Source organism: Salmo salar, chromosome 04 (genome assembly GCF_965601325.2).
Source record: "Salmo salar chromosome 04, fSalSal1, whole genome shotgun sequence".
Taxonomy (NCBI): Eukaryota; Metazoa; Chordata; class Actinopteri; order Salmoniformes; family Salmonidae; genus Salmo; species Salmo salar.
The window spans coordinates 21,790,494-21,814,767 of NC_138294.1; the positions used below are offsets into that span (position 1 = coordinate 21,790,494).

Here is a 24,274-nt window from a genome sequence, read left to right on the forward strand (position 1 = left end):
GTCGCCCGAAGTCTAGTTTAACGCCGGTGTGCAAAACCGATGTCATAGCTGAAGTGCATACCTAGATAACGTAGGTACGCGACGTAATGACATCACATAAAAAGTGTTGCACTACACGTGCAACACAGCATTCCTAACCTAGTCCACAATGTGTGCTATGTGGATCGAGCAGTCAACAAATCGAGCAGTCATTTGAAAGAGCAAGAAAAATTTTGCGAGACAACTCAAAAGGCGAAATCCATTAAAGCCAAAATAATGGAATTAATTTCCCTTGAAAATCAACCGCTCTCTGTCGTGGGCAATGTTGGCTTTCGCCAACTGGTCGAGCACCAGTACACACTACCAAGTGCGCTATTTTTCAGATGTTGCCCTATCAAAGTTACACTAATAGTGTCATTGCTATTAGCTTCATGACATACATACTATGGAACGCCATTTGGGTCTTGCGTGTCAAAAAATATAGTAGCACTGTCAAAGCTGTACAAAAGTTTACAAACAAGAAAACACCGGCAACATACGAACGATGTGCTTACAATACCGAGTTGGTAATAAAGCATAATTTGTTCGACCGCAACTTCTGGGGTAGCTAGCTTTAGCTTGGTATCTAGCTAGCACCAATAAACCAGCCTGAAAACAATGACCAGCAGAAACTGCAGTCATGTTCATTATTCTTAGCAATGATTTAGGAATCCTTGTGAGTAAGTATTAGCTAGGTAGCCACTTGTTGTTCACCTATTGAAATTGAACTTCAGATCATGAAAATAAATAGCTACCCAGCTACTTAACCCTGTTGCCCAAAGCTAACATCTGCTGTGAAGCGAGCCACAATAAGTATTAGGCACAAGTGGAATTTGCGGTTTGCCTTCAAAATAAAAGTATGTAATTGACAGTGAAAAATCATAGAATTATGCAATACTTTTAGTTTGAAGGCTAAACACAAAGTCCACTGTTGTGGCTAATCCTTATTGTGGCTAGCTTCAAATAGATGGCTCCAACCACCATTAATCAAATAAGAACAGTATTATAAATTAGGGTTATTTTAGATTACACCTAGCTATATACAGTTGAAGTCGGAAGTTTACATTCACCTTAGCCAAATACATTTAAACTCAGTTATTCACAATTCCTGACATTTAATCCTAGTAAAAAGTCCCTGTGTTAGGTCAGTTGGGAAGGTGTTCTTCGGCTTACAAGCGTCCCCCTTATTCCTCAAAACATAACAATGGTCATTATGGCCAAACAGTTGTATTTTTGTTTCATCAGACCAGAGGATTTTTTATGGCGGTTTTGGAGCAGTGGCTTCTTCCTTGCTGAGCGGCCTTTCAGGTTATGTCGATATAGGACTCGTTTTACTGTGGATATATATACACACACCTTTGTACCCGTTTCCTCCAGCATCTTCACAAGGTCCTTTGCGGTTGTTCTGGAATTGATTTGCACTTTTCGCACCAAAGTACGTTAATCTCTAGGAGACAGAACGAGTCTCCTTCCTGAGCGGTATGACGGCTGCGTGGTCCCATGGTGTTTATACTTGCGTACTATTGTTAGTACAGATGAACGTGATACCTTCAGGCATTTGGAAATTGCTCCCAAGGATGAACCAGACTTGTGAAGGTCTACAATTTTTTTTCTGAGGTCTTGGCTGATTTCTTTTCATTTCCCCATGATATCAAGCAAAGAGGCATTGAGTTTGAAGGCAGGCCTTGAAATACATCCACAGGTACACCTCCAATTGACTCAAATGATGTCAATTATCCCATCAGAAGCTTCTAAAGCCATGACATTTTCTGGAATTTTCCAGGCTGTTTAAAGGCACGGTCAATTTAGTGCATGTAAACTTCATACCCACTGGAATTGTGTTAGAGAATTATAAGTGAAATAATATGTTTGTAAACAATTGTTGGAAAAATTACTTGTGTCATGCGAAGTAGATGTCCTAACCGACTTGCCAAAACTATAGTTTGTTAACAAGAAATTTGTGGAGTCGTTGAAAAACGAGTTAATGACTCCAACCTAAGTGTATGTAAACTTCCGACTTCAACTGTAGCTAGCTAACTATAGCTACTGAAACAGATTGTTTGCATCCATGAGCTTGCTAGCTTATTTTATTTTTGTTTATGACCAGCACTGTAGGCGCACAAATCATAGCATGTAACAATATATCGATGAATCGTTCTGACATGAAATACGAGTAATAGTGTAATCAATGTGCAATAACTACGTTAAAAAAATAAATATGTATGAACGCCTTAAATTATGTGACACGTAGTCATATTCAGGTCTTGATTGGTCAACAAGCTTAACTGACACGTCAAATAGTGTTGAATAGTATCTTTCACACGCAAAGACCCAAACGGCGTTCCATAGAAATCCAGGGTTAGAATGAAACGACTGAACAAAGAAACAGCACAGCAAGTAAGTGAAAGAAATAGGTTTTGATTAAGTTTTACTAGTAATGGGGACATTAGTAAATGCCAACAAAATAACTTTGATCAGTGTGGTGTGTTTGTAACCTTTATTTAACTAGGCAAGTCAGTTAAGAACAAATTCTTATTTACAATGACTGCCCACCCCTGCGAAACCAGGACGACGCTGGGCCAATTGTGCGCCGCCCGATGGGAATTCCAATCATGGCCGGATGTGATACAGCCTGGATTCGAACCAGGGACTGTAGTGACGCCTCTTGCACTGAGATGCAGTGCCTTAGACCACTGGGTCCATGTGTGTGTTAACTACTTAACTGTATTAGAAAGCATTTAAAAAGGCAGCTACATTGTTTAATAATGGTTATCAGTATTGTTCTTTTGGCAAGGAAAATATCGGATATCGGCCAAAAATGTAATATCGGTGCATCACTAATTTGTATCTATTATTTGCAAACTTTATCATGAAATGAACAGCAGCAGTACAAAACCATCACATTAGACAGTACATTCCTCACACACTCGATGTGTAATTAAAGGGGAATTGCACTCAAATCAAAATGTGTTTGTTTTCCTCCAGACAACTGAGAAAATTTAATTTGGGAAAATAAAACAGAAAAAAAAAAAATTGCTTTACACAAGAAGGTTCCACTTCCAACCAACATTTACAGATTCATTGAGAGAAACTTAAATCAGCAAGGCACCTTCTTTGTACATGGAAAAAATATTTTTTAGGGGTTGTTTATTAACCATTATAGTAGCAGGTACACTACTGTTCAAAAGTTTGGGGCCACTTAGAAATGTTCTTGTTTTTGAAAGAAAAGCACATTTTTTGTCCCTTAAAATAACATCAAATTGATCAGAAATACAGTGCAGACATTGTTAATGTTGTAAATGACTATTGTAGCTGGAAACGGCTGATTTTATGGAATATCTACATAAGCCCCTTATCAGCAACCATCACTCCTGTGTTCCAACGGCACGTTGTGTTAGCTAATCCAAGTTTGATCATTAGAAAACCCTTTTGCAATTATGTTAGCACAGCTAAAAACTGTTGTCATAATTAAAGAAGCAATAAAACTGTCCTTCTTTAAACTAGTTGAGTATCTGGAGCATCAGCACGTGTGGGTTCGATTACAGGCTCAAAATGGCTAGAAACAAAGACCTTTCTTCTGAAACTCATCAGTCTATTCTTGTTCTGAGAAATGAAGCCTATTCCATGCAAGAACTTGCCAAGAAACTGAAGATCTCGTACAACACTGTACTACTCCCTTCACAGAATAGCGCAAACTGGCTCTAACCTGAATAGAAAGAGGAGTGGGAGGCCCCGGTGCACAACTGAGTAAGAGGACAAGTACATTAGTCTAGTTTGAGAAACAGACGCCTCACAAGTCCTCAACTGGCAGCTTCAATAAATAGTACCCGCAAACACCAGTCTCAACATCAACAGTGAAGAGGCGACTCCGGGATGCTGTCCTTTTAGGCAGAGTTCCTCTGTCCAGTGTCTGTGTTCTTTTGCCCATCTTTAATTTTTATTGGCCAGTCTGAGATATGGCTTTTTCTTTGCAACTCTGCCTAGAAAGCCAACATCCCGGAGTGACCTCTTCACTGTTGACGTTGAGACTGGTGTTTTGCGGGTACGATTTACATTTTTAAAATGATAAACTTGGATTAGCTAACACAACGTGCCACTGGAACACAGGAGTGATGGTTGCTGATAATGGGCCTCTGTACGCCTAAGCACTTATTCCATTAAAAATCAGCCGTTTCCAGCTACAATAGCTACATTTACAACATTAACAATGTCTACACCGTATTTCTGATCAATTTGATGTTATTTTAATGGGGGGGGGGGGGGGGGTGGGGGGTTTGCTTTTCTTTCATTAACAAGGACATTTCTAAGTGACCCCAAACTTTTGAACGGTAGCATACATTGACACTAAGGACACGAGGAAGGGGAGAGTAGAAGAATGTGCCTAATTAAAAAGAATATTTTTTGGTGTAGCTCTCATGCATAAAAAGGTTTGAGACCGCTGCTCTATTACAACTCCCATAAAAAGGAGACTTATATAGCCTATATTCATGACCTAATATTAATGGTATAGACTAAAGAAAAGCCACTTTACTAGCCACAGAAAAGCCACTTCACACAGGCATTGAAGTGAGTAAGAGTTAGACTAGTCATGTAATGTATAGCCTACACTATTCATTACTCGTCTATACGTTACATGACCAGTGTGTATAAGATGTCGGTTAATCTGTTAATGAGTAGCGACAGGCAGTATCACCTTGGTAATTCCAAGCACAAACTGTACTGAGAGAATTGTGTGTGTACATGTTTTTATGCCGTAAGAGCTGCAGCAGTGATTTTGTTATCTGTTAGTTGCATGGCTGTAAGAGCATGATGCAAACCCTCTTGGATAAATAACCACTCGACACCAGAGGGTATTAAATGAGTGGACAATTTAATAACCAGGCCCTCAAAGAAACATCCAGCCAGTCCACATAAACAATTTGGATTAATGAACATGAATGTGTTCCATTACTCATCTCTTACCAACACTCTATATCACCACCACAATCAGTGTGAAAAAAAGCTGTTGTTCAGAGAAAAAAAAACCTTCGGTTGTCCCACTTTCTGGCTTTCATTAGAGAGGAGAGTACTGCACTGTTTTATATATATATCTCTTGGAGTCCTTAAGGGCCTTCTCTCTCTCTTCTTCCATTCTGTTAGTCTGTGGAGGGCCTGAGCTCCGAGGAGTTATTGAGGACTCACTGTGCAGGGAGAGAGCAGAGGCTATAAGCCTTATGAAGACAGAGGGAGAAAGAGAGCAAGAGGAGAGCACAGAGGGAGTGTTAAAAGGAATTATTTGAGCAGGAAAAGAAAAGGGTTTCCTTTATCTTGCTTTCCTACTTTTAATTTAACTTTATTATGTCTTGTGCAGGGGACAACACAAAAAGGGACCACACTGAACTGTCAAGATTGCATGAGAACCCTCAGCACCAAGTCTTGAGAAGAAAGAAACTAGCTGTAGAGACAAGCAGTATGTAGGACAATACTTTGTTATAGGCAAACACCTTTATTTTGAGAAACTACTAGGTAGCTATTCATGGGGCCCAGATTTGTTAGGGGAGAAACGCAGTTGAAAAGACTATTCAACTGATGTGCTGCATCACATATCCTTACAGTTGTTAGAGAGGAGTCATCAGGTACATTTCATAAGGAAAATGTCACATACAGGAAGAACAATAATACATTTGACAATAGTGATTACATAAGAAAATGCAGGTATTGCCGAAATGACACCCTATAGTCTTTCATAAGAGTAGACATCAAGTTTTGAAATGCACCGTTTACTTTACTTGATTCACTGTGGCAACTCAGTCAAGTATGGTTAGTGATACTGGGATGGTAACAGCAGTTACCTCAAAACCGCACACCAAACCTAACCCATCTCTCCCTCCCCATCATTTTAATGGGACCGTGCACACTTTGGCTAGTTTTTGTAACTATTCCGGTGTGATATCTAGGTTATTTTGATACATTTGCAACGCTACCCATACAGGTTACGTAAACAGAACATCTTAAAGTGACAACAATATTATTTCTGTCAATTTAAACACATAACTAGCCAATATGAGAACTCGCTGTGCTTGGACGTTTTGCCTAGGTGTGCAGATATTGCTGTATTAGCTAGATGTATAGTTAGCACGTGTTTCTTTTTGCATTTGTTATCCTCGCTTGATAATCTGGAATTTCTACGTTCTCTGACTGATGCCATAGCCAGGAGCATGTGCAAAATAAAATTTGATAAAGTACAATCCGATAAACGTTAGCTTGCGAAGGTATCGAACTAAAAAGTCAGCTCTTACAAACGAAACGTTATTGTGCTCGCATGCTGTGTTGTAGCGAGTAAGTCAGGATGTTATGCTATCAGAAATTGGATGACTCGCATTAGCATAACAAAAGGAGACTGGCTAGCTAGCTTGATTTAGAGTGCGGTGCAATCTAGTTGGATAGCTAACTCACTCTCCAGCGAATCACTGAAATTATAAGTCAACACTAACATAACGTTAGCATACTCTCGAAACAAAACAAGCAAAATAAACAACGTAAGACTTGTTTTTCGTGCAATGAAAGTGTTTTCTTGTCAGCCAGCAAGATAGCTAGCTAGTGCTAGTTAAAGTCCAGCAGATGGTTGGTAGCTAGCCACTAACGTTAGCCGATATGGACTACATTAGCTAGCTAGCCTCATTAGCTAGGTCAAGGTGGTCATGTTATTTATAACAAATGTATCCGTTTCGTTGCGTCTGAAAACACAGTTTAACACATTTAATTCGTTCTCAATGTATATGCAAAGCTGATGTTTACAAATAGCATAATTTAGTAAAAAACACTTTTGCAGCTGGTTAGCAAGGGATTGCTAGCTATCTCGCTAAAGTTAGATAACCATTCCGCCGCTGACTGTCTGGCCCACCGCTCTATTGTAACGAATTCTACGCCGGGACCATCCGTTTCCTTGTACTTCTTACCTCCGAAAGTATCAGAGTAGAACACAGCAAAATGGACTCCGACTCCTCTTGATGTGTCCAGAAAAACGGAGAGCTCCTCTTCAGGATACAGCTCACGTCGTTGGCCCTTTTTGCCGCTGTAGTCTCCCTCCGCTTCGTATTTTCTCAGCAGTAGCTAGCTAGGCAACCTTCCCAGTTAGCCAACTGGCTAACCTCGGATACCACTCTCAATACTTTCGTTTCTGCTTAGATACGACGCCAAATTATAATATTTTTCAATTCGTCCAACAGTTCGGGTCACCCACAGACAAAAAAAATCCACTCGGGGATGGTATATGGTCCGTGTCCGACCAGCACTGAAGGGGAATTAGCTGAAAATTAGACAGAGTTTATCCGCTTGATGCTCTCCGCTACCTCAAGCGATAGTGCTCTCGGTTCTCCGTTCACTGACTAGTAGAGAGTTGGTAGTCGCAGGATGATGACGATACCCCAATTTTTTTATAGAACGACGCAAACATGTTACGTCCGAAATAGTTGCTTGAACCTGTACTGTGTAGGGTAGTTATTATAATGAATATGATTGTTTTCATATAATTGGTCCAGTCTATTAGCTACTGTTTCTTATATTTCATACAAAGTGTGTGTGATTGTGCACTTTATGTTTGTATCTTTTATAATTTTTTATTGTTGCTTTTCGTTGGATGGTGTATACCATGTGAATCCAGTACATATGACTAATACAACTTGAAACTTGAAATGCATCTGTGTGGAAAAACCCAGGAGATTCATACCAACCAATTTGAGCATAACACAATTTCCTGGACCAGTGTCTAGCACAGCCATTGTTTTGCTTTGTTTTACGGTCATTTCCATGTCCTGTATCTTAATCTGCCAGGGGGAGCTAGTCTGAAGGCCTGAGATATCACTAAGCGCCAAAGAATGTGATTCTGAGGAGCATGGAATTGACACTGGCACTGAGCCAACGAAAGCTGAAAAATATGCCTCAGAGTGAGAGTGAGTGAGGGAGAGCTTTTCCAGGCCAGGCAGACACAAATAAACTAAGACCCTCCGTGGATAGCAGAGCAGCCTGGCAGTTGAAACCTCCACACGCAGGGAATCCTTATGTGGAAATTGAAAAGTCCCTCTGACTTGTCTGTCTTCATATTCTAATAGTACATTAGGTTTATTTGAGTATCCAGACAAAGTCAGAGGAATCAGTATGGTCATATTAGTTTTCACATTGAAATACCAAAGGCTTAGTTGGAGTTATATGTTTAGACCACATCGCATCAGGCAACATAGAGTTGCGGAATATGAGGGGAAATTAATAACGCTAACATCCTATATGTCTCGGGACAGACCCAGACTCCATAGAACATTTAGAATCGGCAGGAATCGGCAGGAATCCATCAATGACAGAATGTCAGCTCTGTATGTTAAACCTCTGGACAGGGACACAACAGGACAGCTTATTGCTGTGACGATTCTCAATTTACACAGCGATATTCCTCACATAACTGCACACATTACTCTGATTAACATGGAGCCTAGGCTAGGCTGTCCAGACCACAGCTACAGAGAAAAAAACCCCACAACAAATGGCTTCCATCTGTTTCTATGACTGCTCCACCACTAGCATCCAGACCAGTGCTGCTGGAGAGTGTCCAGCCACGTTTGGCTGTTAAGACACTCACTGGAATTGGGCCTGGCCTGTGCATTCTCATTGTGCCTTTTTCTTACAAATCATAACTCTGCTCTCAGAAATAGACAAGGCTTCCCATTCTATTTGCATCATATGTTTTTTAAAGACCAATGACAAATCCCAGATGTCTTTCATCTCGCTCACAAAGTCTGAACAGAGTCTCGACATGCGCCGAGGTATTTCCAGGCCCGCAGAGTTTATAGTTTGACACACACCCAATGTCCATTGATGGGCTGCTGTGTTGTGTTGAGAAATAGAGGGTCACAGTCAGTGATGGATAACTGCTGTTGTCTGCTGACCATTAGGTTGGATGGTGGTCATGTGGCTAGTCTGTGTAATGATGGATGGAAAGTGGGTTTCATCATAATAATGCAAAGCTTTCCCACATTCAGGAAACTTCTTTGCTCTGCACAGGCCTTTCCCTGTGCAGTAGTTAAATGAGCTCACAGAGGAAGAATATAGCTCAGTTGGCTGCATCAGGTTTTCTTGCTGTGAATGAAAGGGTTAACCCAGTATTGCTGGGAAAGGATCATGTGTTGCTCATCGGGCGTGCGTGCCACACACACAGCAGCAGCATAGTGCAGTGTGAGATCTCATATCTTTGATGATGAGTGCGGGAAGGAAGGGGGCTTTTCTCTTCTCGCCGGACACGACTCGTCAAGAGGGCCTAGGCCTGGAGGCAAAGTGTGTCACTATCATAGAGGATGATACCGCACACACACTTTCTCTGTTTCACACACACACATCTGTTTCCCCGGTGTGTACTGTGGCTGTGTGTGATTACCCTCTGCCCACTGGTTCAGTGTAGTAGGTAGCATAGATAAGCCACACACAAACAGAGAGATGAAGAGATGAGAAAGAGGTCGCCTCAGAACACCGCAGCCTCTCTGGAAAAGGAAAACATGGCTGACTGTGTGGCTGAGAGAGAGAATTGATTGGATGTGACAGTAACAATGGCTCAGGCCAGATAATGATACAGTGCACTACAGTAAGCCATGGATCCAGTACAGGGCAGAACAGACTGAGGATAGTGAACACAGAGAGAGAAACAGAAACCTGGTATCGCATTTGAATTGAATGTACAGTGTTGATATCACAGATTTCATGGGATTTCAGATAAATATATTTTTCTGCTCTGGCAGAGCAGAATGAACACAGACAAAACAGAAGGCTGACTTGATGAATGTATTGATATCTCAGAGAGATGTATCTATCTCTGTGAATCGTCATTCATCAGTCTGTAGATTCGCTTATTAGTTTCCCATGAATAGATACTGTATCGGTCCCATGTGGCTCAGTTGTTAGAGCATGGTGTTTGCAACGCCAGGGTTGTGGGTTCGATTCCCACGGGGGACCAGTACGGATAAAAATGTTTTATGAAATGTATGCATTCACTACTGTAAGTCGCTCTGGATATGAGCATCTGCTAAATGACTAAAATGTATCATCTGTATAAAGAAAAGTTATTTGTAATTTGCCCCAATTCTCAGAAGAACTCTTCTAGCTAATCATCTTGTCTTCTATTTTTCTCACCCACAAGAAGTTGTCTTGTCATCTTGGCTCGTCTCCTATCTCTTTGGATTATCTCATCTGTTTATTTTAAGTGGCCTTTGTCTGATATCAGTGAGTGTCAACATTAGGCTTAAGTCATGTTTAGGTTGTGTCAGATCACCTTTCTGCTACGTACAAAGACACGACACAAACCAGTGCAAAGACACGACACAAACCAGTGCAACCAGAATCCAGCTCTGATTGTAAGAACAATGCTCACAGCCCTGGAAATGCCCTTCATATTTTCACATACACTGCTGTCATGAAGGTTACATATGAAGCAGTCTGAGGTCAACTACCATACACTGCTGTCATGAAGGTTACATATGAAGCAGTCTGAGGTCAACTACCATACACTGCTGTCATGAAGGTTACATATGAAGCTGAGGTCAACTACCAGTTCAGTGTAATATGTGGTAGTATAATAGTTATTAGCTGATCTGTGATCAGTTTTGCATTTCAACTGTTAACAATTACAGTAAGTTCAGAATCAGGTGAAGTAATATTTAGGGGCAACCTTTCCCTGGGTGTGCAGTAGAGTACCAACACATGCAGTGCTATATCGACTAGATGTTTATTTATTTAACTAGGCAAGTCAGTAAAGAACAAATTCTTATTTAACAATGACGGCCTACCCCAGACAACGCTGGGCCAAGTGTTCACCACCCTATGGGACTCCCAATCACGGCCGGATGTGATAAAGCCTGGACTCAAACCAGGGACTGTAGTGACACCGCTTTCACAGAGATACAGTGCCTTAGACCACTGCGCCACTCGGGAGCCCAAACTATATCAGATAAATCTGACAAGACAGATTAATTTCTTTTTTGATCAAATGTTTATTTAACTTCATTTATAGTGACATATGGGTACAAAGAAAATATGGAGGAGACACTTTAACCCTCCGCCCTGCCCCCCCCCCAACCTCCTTCACTCAAGACATATTTATAAAGTAGATATATAGACTTCTTAAATGACTTTTAAAGGTCTCCTCTAGACACTCGTCAAAAAAACGGCAGATGTTTCAATGATCTAAAGAGATAAAACATGTTTATATGCCATATACTGGCACTATAACTGTCCAGGTGAAAAGCAGAAAGACTGGCGGGAGACCTTGAGCTGTATTTTCAGACAGTACATTGGTAACGTTGTAACGAGAGAGAGGAGGGAGAATAGCGAGTCCATTTCTCCTGGCGTTTATTCCTTATTGATATGCATTGCTTTCCAGGATATCTGTCCTTGCTGCTCTTCGCCAGCCTCCTCTAATATGAATCCCATTACCATCCAATGAGTGTCCATCAGGTATATGGAGGGAAGAGAGGGTAGAGAGAGGGTGATGGGGGATGGGTTTCTGGCTCTACCACACACGCACACCAGTGGGGGCTGCTGAGGGGAGGACGGCTCATAATAATGGGTGGAACGGAGCAAATGGAATGGCATCTAGCACATGGAAACCATGTGTTTGATGTGTTTGATACCGTTCCACCAATTCCGCTCCAGCCACGAGTCCGTCCTCCCCAATTAAGGTGCCACCAACCTCCTGTGATGCATTCAAGGACAGACGAAGTGGCACACATGAATGGGTACGCGCACACAAACAAAATAGCGCGTCACAGATTTATTGATGATTTACAAATATGCAAATATATTGGCTGGACAGTTGGTTCCTTATTGAAATTATTACTCTTTATTACAATAACTAATGCTGTAACACTTGGATACTGACAAGTATGAGGACCTAACAGAGATTGAGGGACCAAATTCACTCCTATATCAATATTTGTATCAAATCAAGCACAATATACACATTTAAAAAATATACATGCGAGTAAAAAAAATATCTTCCACATATTTACAATGAAAGTTACTGCAAAATACTGATTATCTGCCACATAGAGCTGAGCATAACATTTATACATCGATGTGACGAGAATTTGTAGATTCAGATTGCATATCAACAACACCACTATCATTGGAGGAAAAACATATTCAACCAATGAAAGACAGTGTACCATCAACAGGAATGACATGCTTTGGAAGTAATGACAGTAATTGTGAAATACTGTTTCTCAAAGAAAATCATGGAAAACAAAACATCACAAGACAGTCACTGTATATAACAACCCAACTGAAATTTGGACTCTATCTCAGAAATTACCTTCCCTAATCCCTCTTGAATTCTAAACAGCTTTAGCATTGCGTGATGCACATGAACCAAAGCAAAGCAGTGTACCAGCAGTTCTCAGTTATCTCATGCATAAAACAATAGGCAGGGTTTCGTAATTAGAGTCGGGAGTTTGTGAGCGAGAGAGACAGAGAGAGACAAAGAGAGAGACAGAGAGAGAATGAGAGAGAGTGAAAGAGAGAGAGAGACGAGAGAGAGAGAGAGAGAGAGAGAGAGAGAGAGGGACAGAGAGAGAGTGAAAGAGAGACAGAGAGATAGATCCACATGCAGTCTGTGTACTACAACCAGAAGGGACAGAGCAGAGGAGAGGAGACACTAGCTAGTCTTTAGCATAAACATTTGTTGAGCCATCATATCTATCATGGGACTGGGTTAGAGCCATCATATCTATCATGGGACTGGGTTAAAGCCATCATATCTATCATGGGACTGGGTTAGAGCCATCATATCTATCATGGGACTGGGTTAGAGCCATCATATCTATCATGGGACTGGGTTAGAGCCATCATATCTATCATGGGACTGGGTTAAAGCCATCATATCTATCATGGGACTGGGTTAGAGCCATCATATCTATCATGGGACTGGGTTAAAGCCATCATATCTATCATGGGACTGGGTTAAAGCCATCATATCTATCATGGGACTGGGTTAAAGCCATCATATCTATCATGGGATTGGGTTAAAGCCATCATATCTATCATGGGACTGGGTTAAAGCCATCATATCTATCATGGGACTGGGTTAAAGCCATCATATCTATCATGGGACTGGGTTAAAGCCATCATATCTATCATGGGACTGGGTTAAAGCCATCATATCTATCATGGGACTGGGTTAAAGCCATCATATCTATCATGGGACTGGGTTAAAGCCATCATATCTATCATGGGACTGGGTTAAAGCCATCATATCTATCATGGGACTGGGTTAGAGCCATCATATCTATCATGGGACTGGGTTAAAGCCATCATATCTATCATGGGACTGGGTTAAAGCCATCATATCTATCATGGGACTGGGTTAAAGCCATCATATCTATCATGGGACTGGGTTAGAGCCATCATATCTATCATGGGACTGGGTTAGAGCCATCATATCTATCATGGGACTGGGTTAGAGCCATCATATCTATCATGGGATTGGGTTAAAGCCATCATATCTATCATGGGACTGGGTTAGTTGGCCGTTGGAATAAGGATATATACCATCTGGTATGGCTTTACTGTGGGCATGGAATATGTGTTTATGTTGTAAAGGGGAGGGACTGTAGGATCTATAGAGGTCAAGTTCTGATATTGTTGTCTGGGTGTCAGAACATGGCTACCGACACCTGCTTTCAGCAATAGTTTTAGCATTTTTACTCCACAGGAGGCTGCTGAAGGTAGGACAGCTCATAATAATGGCTGGAACGGAGCGAATGGAATGGCGTCAAACGCATGGAAACCAAGTGTCTGATGTATTTGATACCATTCCACTCATTCTGCTCCAGCCATTACCCCGAGCCCGTCCTCCTCAATTAAGGTGTCACCAACCTCCTGTGTTTTACTCCTTCCTCTCTCACTGATTCCCTCTCTCACTGCATGACAGCTGAATACAAAAGACAATAAAACAATCACATAAAAAGTGTATATGAACTTGAAACAAAGACTAAAAGGCACAGTACTGAGTTGAGGGCGTTCCAAAAAGCTTTCATTATTAGGCCGACCACAATCAGGATCCGTGTAGTTTCTCCATAGAGTCTATACCACAGCACATTTGAGGGTGGACTGCGCAGATTTTAAGATGTTACGTTCTAAAAAGGTTTAACTTGTGCATTTATTGTTACTTGTCTTTTGTTTATGCTGAAATGGAAAATAAATTCAGCATTTCCTGTTTTTTGCAGTCACCTTGGTGGAGGTGTTGCTTCCTTGTTGTCAATGTGGTCTGTTGATGACGTTGCTTTGACATTGACATGAATAGAAGAAGCCTACAGTGCTGCTGGGTCACAGAATGTCCTTCCCTGCGCTGGGGAAATGTCCTTTGTCACCGGCAGTACAGCAAGAGGACGGTTGGGAGAGAGAATTGACTGACTCCATGACTCTTTAGGGACTAGCCTAGAGGAGACAGACAGACAGGGAGAGGTCATGTGACTACGTACAGTACAGTACATGTTCATACAATCAATAGAATAACATCCTTCATTGGAAGGAGTGACGTGATGTTTTAACATTCGTTTGGTTGTCACACCAGACCCTCTGACCTACAGTATGTAACTCACAAGCCAAATGTCCTTGGGAAGGAATGAGAATGATGTCATTCCACAATCAGATACAATAATAGCTGGCATGTTGATCCTCTAGTCTACACCAAACTGTCAATAAATCCCCCATTGGAAACAACAGATATTTACAGTTGATTTTTATGTTGTTACAGTAGGTCTACAATAGGGCATGCTGTCTACAGTAGTGGAGGCTGGTGGGAGGAGCTATAGGAGGACGGGCTCATTGTAATGGCTGGAATGGAATACATGGAACGGAGTCAAAAATGTGGTTTCCATATGTTTGATGTGTTTTATACCGTTCCATTTATTACATTCCAGCCATTACAATGAGCCCGTCCTCCAAATAGCTCCTCCCACCAGCCTCCACTGGTCTACAGTAGGCCTGCCCTACACAGTTAACTGAGAGTAGTCTATGACCCTCCACCCTTATGGCACGCTGCAAACCAACAGAACTCTGGGGGAAAAAAGCTGTGTGTGAATGACGTGAGCTCACAGCTAGTCTAATGGACCTTGACCCTCCCAGCCTTTCTGAGAGAGAGACCAAGGGGCCATCCCTACGCCCTGTTGCGCCACACTTCCATGCATGCCTGTGGTAATCGCTAACAGATGTCAGGACTCTTCCTGCTTCAGAGGGTTAGAAGGTTACGATGGGTACGGAGGAGGACTAGGGGACAGAGTTCAGCAGTCACTGTGTGTGTGCCCTTATGTCAGTAAGTGAGGTATGTGTTTGTGCAGTCATGTGTATATTTCTGTGCGGTGTGTGTGTGTGTGTGTGTGTGTGTGTGTGTGTGTGTGTGTGTGTGTGTGTGTGTGTGTGTGTCAGAGAGATAATAGAAGCATGTGTGGGAGTATGTGAGACTCTGTCTCGCTCTGTATCTGTATTTGTGTGTGTATGTGTGTGTATGTGTGTGTGTGTGTGTGTGCGTGGCCACCACGTATCAAAACAAACTATGCAGGGGGAACAGAAATTACTGTTGTGGTGGGCCGGGCGACTGCAGGCTGACTTCGGTCGTCAGTTGAGCAGTGTTTCCTCCGACAAATTGGTGCAGCTGGCTTCCGGGTTAGGCGGGCGGTTGTTAAGAAGTGCGGTTTGGCGGATCATGTTTCGGAGGACGCATGACTCGACCTTTGCCTCTCCCGAGCCTGTTATGGAGTTGCAGCGATGAGACAAGATAGTAATTGGATCGCAATTGGATATCATGAAATTGGGGAGAAAAACAGAGTAAAATACAACCACCCCCCAAAAAAAACACAAATGACTGTCGATAAATTGGGCTCCCGAGTGGCGCAGCGGTCTAAGACACAGCGTCTCAGTGCAAGAAAGGTCACTGCAATCCCTGGTTCGAATCCAGGCTATATTACATCTGGCTGTGATTGAGAGTCCCATAGGGCGGCGCACAATTGTCCCAGCGTTGTCTGGGTTTGGCCGTCATTGTAAATAAGAATTTGTTCTTAACTGATTTTCCTAGTTAAATAAAGGATAAATACCTCTGCATGATGAGTATGTACACTACCGTTCAAAAATGTGGGGTCACTTTTGAAATGTCCTTGTTTTTGAAAGAAAAGCACATTCTTTGTCCATCAAAATAACATCTAATTGATCAGAAATACAGTGTAGACATTGTTAATGTTGTAAATGACTATTGTAGCTGGAAACGGCAGATTTTTTATGGAATATCTGCATAGGTGTACAGAGGCCCATTATCAGCAACCATCACTCCTGTGTTCCAATGGCACGTTGTGTTAGTTTAACATTTTAAAAGGCTAATTGATCACTAGAAAACCCTTTTGCAATTATGTTAGCACAGCTAAAAACTGTTGTCTGATTAAAGAAGCAATAAAACTGTCCTTCTTTAGACTAGATGAGTATCTGGAGCATCAGCATTTGTGGGTTCGATTACAGGCTCAAAATGGCCAGAAACAAAGACCTTTCTTCTGAAACTTGTCAGTCTATTCTTGTTCTGAGAAATGAAGGCTATTCCATGCTAGAAATTGCCAAGAAACCAAAGATCTCGTACCACGCTGTGTACTATTCCCTTCACAGAACAGCGCAAACTGGCTCCAACCAGAATAGAAAGAGGAGTGGGAGGCCCCGGTGCACAACTGAGCAAGAAGACAAGTACATTAGAGTGCCTAGTTTGAGAAACAGACGCCTCACAAGTCCTCAACTGGCAGCTTAATTAATAGTACGTGCAGGTTGGTGGCACCTTAATTGGGGAGGACAGGCTCTTGGTAATGGCTAGAGCGCAATAAGTGGAATGGTATCAAATACATCAAACAAGGGGCAAAACTTTCAAATGGGGACAGAGGGGACATGTCCCCCCCACATTCTGAAATTGCATTTTTGTTCCCCCGAGTTTTATCATTGGAATGTGATACAAAACGGACGCCTCCGAGCGGTCAGGTAGGCTGTTTGGAGTGTTTATCCGACCGGATACACTTCTAAAACAAAAGTTGCACCACTGCATCAAACATGTTGTTTTCAAGCCTCCACTGACCAAAGCCTGTATTTATAAAGTGTCACAGAGTACGTGTGCTGATCTAGGATCAGGTCTCTCCATCCATGTCCATCTTATTAATTATGATCTAAAAGGCTAAACTGACCCTAGATCCTTTCTCTTAATCAAATGATAGACTGTTGAGTTTCATGTTACAGTAACCCACGTCAACAGCAGCAGGTCATGTTATTATGTCACCAGGACAACACATTATGTCATCACCAGGCTGTCTGTCCTCCTTCTCTGTTCCTGAGTTGCATTGATGGATGTGACTGACGCATTCACCAGTCACCACCTTGGACTCGATTCATTCCGTATTACAGATATTCAGCGTTAAAGCGTGATTGAAGTGTAAATCCAGATTGAATAGAGCCCATTATCTTATCCTGCAGCGTTGCTACATAAACAGCAAAGTACAGTAGAGTTGACTACTATAGTGTTAGTAAGTAACAGGTGTATGTTTACCATGATCTCATGTTAGATCCCTTGTCCAGAGTCCATTCGAACTCCACCTAAAAAAAACAAATTGACAACTCATGTGACGAATACAACATCCCTGTGTAAATCACAAACAATATGGACATTTACAGTCTACGAATAGCTTTCCTATCAGTATGTACTTAGATATTTAAAGTGCACGTTTGAACGCTATCGTCACACTTGCAGTGGCTCAGTAATAAAGTATACAATGGCGCCCTCTATTGGAGAAAAGTTATACTCAACCAACCTGTTTTCACAGTAGCATTTATCAGGGAAATGCATGTGATTACATATGTCCACATTTCAATTACAAAACAGGAGTGAGTAGTCAACAGAGTTTACAACAGACAGATCTTCTTATTGTGGACCAAGAGTAGTCTAATGCTTGGAGAACAAGGACGGCCATTGCCAACTAACAGACAAGATATACAGCCTCAGCTCAGATTGTTCCACTTATACATTATTTTCAAAGACAATTATTAGTGGGCTGCTATACATTTTCTTTAGTTTTTTTTTAGATGACTCACCATCTTTATTCATCCACTGTTCCAGGTCTTCCATCTCCAGCTCCAACACAGAGGGGACATCATCCTCAAACATGGGCCTGGAAAACAGCCAACATAGTCAGCCCATCATATTAGTGTTTTGACGTTCGAAAATGACAAAATAAAGGGACTAAAACGAAGGGAGTGTAGAGGGGAAAAAATACAAACATCCACCGTTTTGAGGGGTTTCTCACACGATGTACTGGTCTCAAATTAAACTCCTTAGGAATATGCTGTTTTTCACTGATTTCCACCCAAAACTGTTCGTATTTGAATAAGCACTGTCCTTCCCTCCAATCGTTTGACATGATTTTCTACTCAAGGCCATTTGAGTGGTAGTGTTTCTGACTCTCACAGGAGGGCGCTCTCGTCACTGATTACAGTTTTCTGTCAATGCGCTGAAGCGTTCATGTGCAGTGTAAAGTTTTGACAGGAGATTGTTTTTTGATGGTTATTTCCTTTATGTTAGTCTGTCTCTTCCACTAAAGATACCTTAGTCATACCGTACATTCTCACATGGAGGCTGGTTACCAGGGACAGGGTGTCATATCATAGCAGGCTAATGTGTTCTCAGGCTAATGTGTAAACACTTAGATTCACACATGATACTTCTTGACTATATACTTTATGTCAGATATGAAAGACTGGTGCGTGTGTGTTTGTGTGAAACAACTTGTTGAGGAAAAGAGCACACGCGCACACACACACGCGCACACACACACGCGCACACACGCACACACACGCACACACACACACACACACACACCCACACACCACACACACACACACACACACACACACACACACACACACACACACACACACACACACGCCTTTCTTTCTAAACAGGAAATAACAAACAGAGGCGAGAAAGGGTGGGGTCAAAATCATACCAAGGGAAACGGATTTACTGCCATATACGAATTTAAGTGACTGCAACTTGAAATGTATAGAGAGCACAGTCAAGACAGCAGTAGCCTAGATACAGTGCATTCGGAAAGCATTCAGACCCCTTGACTTTTTCCACATTTTGTTATGTTACAGCCGTATATTTTACAGCCGTAAAATGGATTGAATTGTTTTGTCCCTTCATCAATCTACACACAATACCCCATAACGACAAAGCAAAAACAGTTTTTTAGACATCTTTGCAAATTTATAAAAAATATCACGTTTACATAAGTATTCTTGTAAGTATTCTTGCTTGTGTTATTGGCTTGTGTTATTGTTTACTCCATGTGTAACTGTGTTGTTGTCTGTGTCACACTGCTTGGCTTTATCTTGGCCAGGTCGCAGTTGTAAATGAGAACTTGTTCTCAACTAGCCTACCTGGTTAAATAAAGGTGAAATAAAATAAATAAAAAATTCAGACCCTTTACTCAGTACTTTGTTGAAACACCTTTGGCAGTGATTACAGCCTTGAGTCTTCTTGGGTATGACGCTACAAGCTTGGCACACCTGTATTTGGGGATTTTTAGGTCTCTCCAGAGATATTCGATCGGGTTCATGTCCGGGCTCTGGCTGGGCCACTCAAGGACATTCAGACTTGTCCCGAAGCCACTCCTGCGTTGTCTTGGCTGTGTGCTTAGGGTCATTGTCCTGTTGAAAGGTGAACCTTCGCCCCAGTCTGAGGTCCTGAGCACTCTGGAGCAGGTTTTCGTCAAGGATCTCTCTGTACTTTGCTCCGTTCATCTTTCCCTCAATCCTGACTAGTCTTCCAGTCCCTGCTGCTTAAAAACATCCCCACAGCATGATGCTGCCATCACCATACTTCACCGTAGGGATGGTGCCAGGTTTCCTCCAGACGTGACACTTGGCAATCAGGCCAAAGAGTTCAATCTTGGTTTCATCAGACCAGAGAATCCTTTTTATTATGGTCTGAGAATCCTATAGGTACTGTTTGGCAAACTCCAAATGGGTTATCATGTGCCTTTTACTGAGGAGTGGCTTCTGTCTGGCCACTCTACCATAAAGGACTGGTTGGTGGAGTGCTGCAGAGATGGATGTTCTTCTGGAAGGTTCTCCCATCTCCACAGAGGAACTATGGAGCTCTGTCAGAGTGACCATCGGGTTCTTGGTCACCTCCCTGACATTTGCCCTTCTCCCCTGATCGCTCAGTTTGGCCGGGCGGCCAGCTCTAGGAAGAGTCTTGATCAAAACCTCTTCCATTTAAGAATCTATTTAGTGTTTTTTTTAGGTTTACAGTTTTGGACCCTTGTGTACTAGGCAGTAAGTGAAACTCACTACACATTAGCACAGTTTACATTATTTATTTCTGCTGTGTTCTTGTGGACCTTCAATGCCTTTCCAAATCATGTCCAATCAATTGAATTTACCACAGGTGGACTCCAATCAAGTTGTAAAAACATCTCAAGGATGATCAACGGAAACAGGATGCACCTGAGCTCAATTTCGATGTCTCATAGCAAAGGGTCTATATACTTATGTAAATAAGGGATTGCTGTTTTTTGCTAAAATGTCTAAAAACCTGTTTTCACCTTGTCATTATGTGGTATTGTGTGTAGATTGATGAGGGAAATACACTTTAAAAATATATATATATTTTAGAATAAGGCTGTAATGTAACAAAATGTGGAATAAGTCAAGGGGTCTGAACACTTTCAGAATGCACTATATAACTCATAGAGCAGTGTTCAATACTTACATTGGAACGTTTTCTGTGTCATCGCTACCATGCAAATATTTATCCTCTTCTACATTATCTGGAATAGGAAACCATCATTATAGCCAACATCGTGCACCATCTAATAAAGTAATGTCAAAGTACATTAACAATATCCACTCATACATTGTATACTGTATTGTGGTTGAGTATACAACTGTAGGCCTACACACTATTCTAAATAAGTATGCACAAAGCTAAACATACCCCTACTCAGAGCAGTCTTTCACATGTCATAGTGTTGTAAAGTACCCATGCAATGAAAAGGACGACTGAATTGTACAGTACATCTAGTCATAAGCAGATCTGTCATGGTGTATGAGAATGGGGTCATGTCGCCTGTTGCTTCTCATCATGTGGACATATTTCCAGCTATAGCACAGTTCTCACGACTTACCAGAATTGCTCTTTTCTTTCCGATTCCATCTGCGGTTGATTATGACTACGCCCACTACCATGGCGATGATCACGACCCCCAGCACAACAGGAACCAGGATGAAGGTGAGACTCAGACTGTCCTCCAGTGGTGCTTCAGAGGATTTGAGAGTATCCTCTTCTGGAAGAGGAACCATCATGGTGGGAAACTGATCATGTTGCTACAGATGTAATACCAGCTTGTCTGTAATGTTTCTGCAGTTATTTTCACCATCTCAATAATCGTTTCTAACACACGGTTTTCTTTAACACTACATCAGTATTGTTGTTTGTGTTCAATCAATCAAATCAATCAAGTTTATTTTATAAAGCCCCTTTTACATCAGCAGTTGTCACAAATTGCTGATGTACTGATGTAATATACCTTCTAAATGGACACCTGGACTGTATCCAGAACCAGATTCAGCTTCAGTCTCATATCCCTCTGAAATGACATAAAATGAAATGAAAAACCAGAGGGCCTTTTTGTTGTTGTCATGCAAGGCTCTGATGGAAATCAGGTAATGGAATTGTGTTATGGAGACAGGTGTAATCTCACCTGAAGGACTCTCAGATGATAGGTATGAGTCTGGTGTAGGGGTAGCATCACTTGCAGTTGGGATCACTGGGAACATTGAGAAAAGTATCAACACAAGCACATCTAATGCCAAACCCGTTGGAAATGGACAGTTATGAGCTATTGCCACCAGGTTGTTTTGGAGGAGTTTGCACATGGGGGAAGCAGATAACAGCTAAAGCTCACCTGAGAACCCCGCATCATTTTCTGTTTGTGTTTCTTCAACAGTATTTGTGTCCTCATCACCCTGGCAGAACACTGCAATGAATGAAAGAGTCAATGGTTAAGCAACATAGGGCCAGGAGTTTTTCATTATAACACGACCTGACCTCAAGCCTACTGTATAACGAGAGCCAAGAGTTTTCCCGGGTAATTTGGCCAGGAAAAAAATCATCACCCTAGTTTTATGCAATTTAGAATATTTGGGATTCATAAAAAACCCACGAAAGACTCCACTATGTGCAAACTACACTGAGTCAGATAGTATGATAGTGTTTCCCAGAAAAAGGAGCTTAAACAGTCATCAGATCTTTGGATGTGAATGAGTTTGGGCCTGTCAGTAGTGTACTTGGTTGAGAGCTGTGACCTTAATTATGTTTAACAAAATGGGCCTATGTATCTTACACTCTTCCAAAAAAGGGTTCCAAAGGGGTACTTCAGCTGTCCCCATAGGCTAACCCTTTTTGGTTACAGGTAGTACCCCTTTGGGCTCCATGTAGAACCCTCTGTAGCTGGAACCAAAAGTGTTCTACCTGGAACCAAAAAGGGTTCTTCAAAGGGTTCTCCTATGGGGACAGCCTAATAACCCTTTTAGGACCTAGATAGCACCTTTCTTTGTGTAGGTTAACCCCGGACATTCCAAGAACCATCACAGACACATCTTACTGTAAATGTTTGGGCGTGTACAGTGTAATTCAAAATGAACGTGTTGAGGAGACATGGACAGGGCATTAAAAACCCTTCCAAATAAACATATCCCTTGGTTACCAGCCAGTATTTACAGTGAAAAAGGCAAGGCACATATACTGGCAGTAGACTCTATGACTCTTTAAACTAAAAAGAAGTATCACACAGATGGAGATAACATACACCACAGAGGGAACAAACTGCCATTAGGCCTAGGTAATGCCATTAGGCCTAGGTAATGCCATTAGGCCTAGGTAATGCCATTAGGCCTAGGTAATGCCATTAGGCCTAGGTAATGCCATTGCGAAAATGTTTCTGTTAACGCTTTTCCTACTAACAAAACACAATGTTCTCGTTCTTTTGGTGAAGATGGGTCTTTTGAAATAAAACAGGAACATCAATGTTTCACTGTGTTTATAGCTGATTCTTATCATTGGTAACTAACTACCTGTTGCAAGAAGGGATGTGAACGCAGCCTCTTTCACAACTGAAAGGTAACAGAAATGTACATAGACAATAACATCTGTTTGAATAGAAGTGAACAAGCTCTCGGAGAGCTATTCAAATATTCAATTGTGAAGCAACTCAAAGGCACATGTAACCATACAGCAACGGTTACTCAGGAACAGTGTGTAAGACCTACTGGATAGAATACCATGTCGTCAAAAGGCCTAGAACTTTCACTATCTCTTCATAAAACGTGTCCACACATATTTCAGCAGCCACCACCCGCAAATGTAAACCACATTTCAGCATACTATTACATTCTCAGGCAAACTGAAAAAAAAGAGGAGAACAGAGAGACACCAGAAAACAGACAGGTAATGAAAGTGAGTGAATGTAGGAGAGTAGAGAAAGCCATGAAAGCTCTATGCTTCCAATGAGCAGTAAGGGCAAATGATCTTTCCAATCCACAGTCCACACCTACCAGTCCCAGCCAGGCAGGCTGTCACAGCCAGCAGCAACATGATCGACGATAGGGTCATTTCCCTGTGGCCTCTCCTCCCTCTCGTCCTTGTGTTACCATGGACAGGAGTAGCAGCAGACATAGTGACATTGTGTGGTGGTGGTGCCCATTTCCTTCTGCCTACTAATGTCTGTCACGGCATCCTACTTCCTGATTCAGGGCTGCTTTTGACTCACCTAGAGACTCACCGAGAGGAGGAGGAGAGAGAGAATGAGAGAGAGGGCGAGGGGGGAGAGAGAGAGAAATAGGGAGGGAGGGAGGGAAGCGAGAGAGAGAGAGAGAAAAAAAAATAGAGAGGGAGAGAGAGAAACCTAAGGAGTACACAGCCACATAGCTACACACACCCAGCTGGATCACTCTTGCGGATGTGATGCAATTAACTGTGTGCTTGTAGCCACAAGCCTGGCAGCGCCTCTGCTCTCTGCTGAAGCAAATACTTCCCAGTTAAGGTATTCAAGCAATCGGGGCATACCAAAGAGAAGGCAAGAGCACAGCAAACTTACTAAATGGAGGAAAGGAAAATGTTTTGCTTAGTTACATTCAGTAAGGAGCAGCTGGTGGTTGTTCT

General features: G+C 41.9%; 2 protein-coding genes across 4 annotated transcripts in view; both read right to left on the reverse strand.

The window, feature by feature from the left end:
* LOC106602374 (F-box/WD repeat-containing protein 7) overlaps positions 1-7,371 on the reverse strand; it is a 189,949-nt gene extending 182,578 nt beyond the window's left edge. For both annotated transcript variants that reach the window (XM_082974176.1, XM_082974175.1), the window contains exon 1: positions 6,957-7,371. The gene's annotated coding sequence lies outside the window, so the exon portion shown is untranslated. The remainder of the gene's footprint in view (positions 1-6,956) is intronic.
* Positions 7,372-11,791: 4,420 nt separating this feature from the next.
* On the reverse strand, positions 11,792-24,040 carry LOC106602392 (uncharacterized). Of its 2 annotated transcripts, none has more exons than XM_014194997.3 (9): positions 23,668-24,040; positions 22,020-22,091; positions 21,816-21,881; positions 21,642-21,701; positions 21,240-21,395; positions 20,825-20,882; positions 18,142-18,218; positions 17,600-17,646; positions 11,792-14,469 (listed from the first exon to the last, which is right to left on the reverse strand). In XM_014194997.3, the coding sequence occupies exons 1-8, from the start codon at positions 23,786-23,788 to the stop codon at positions 17,612-17,614; spliced, it is 645 nt and encodes a 214-aa protein (XP_014050472.2). In that variant the 5' UTR covers positions 23,789-24,040; the 3' UTR covers positions 11,792-14,469; positions 17,600-17,611. The 2 variants fall into 2 exon arrangements, with proteins under 2 accessions (XP_014050472.2, XP_014050471.2); XM_014194996.3 differs by having other exon boundaries at positions 21,240-21,398; positions 23,668-24,038.
* Positions 24,041-24,274: the final 234 nt, after the last annotated feature.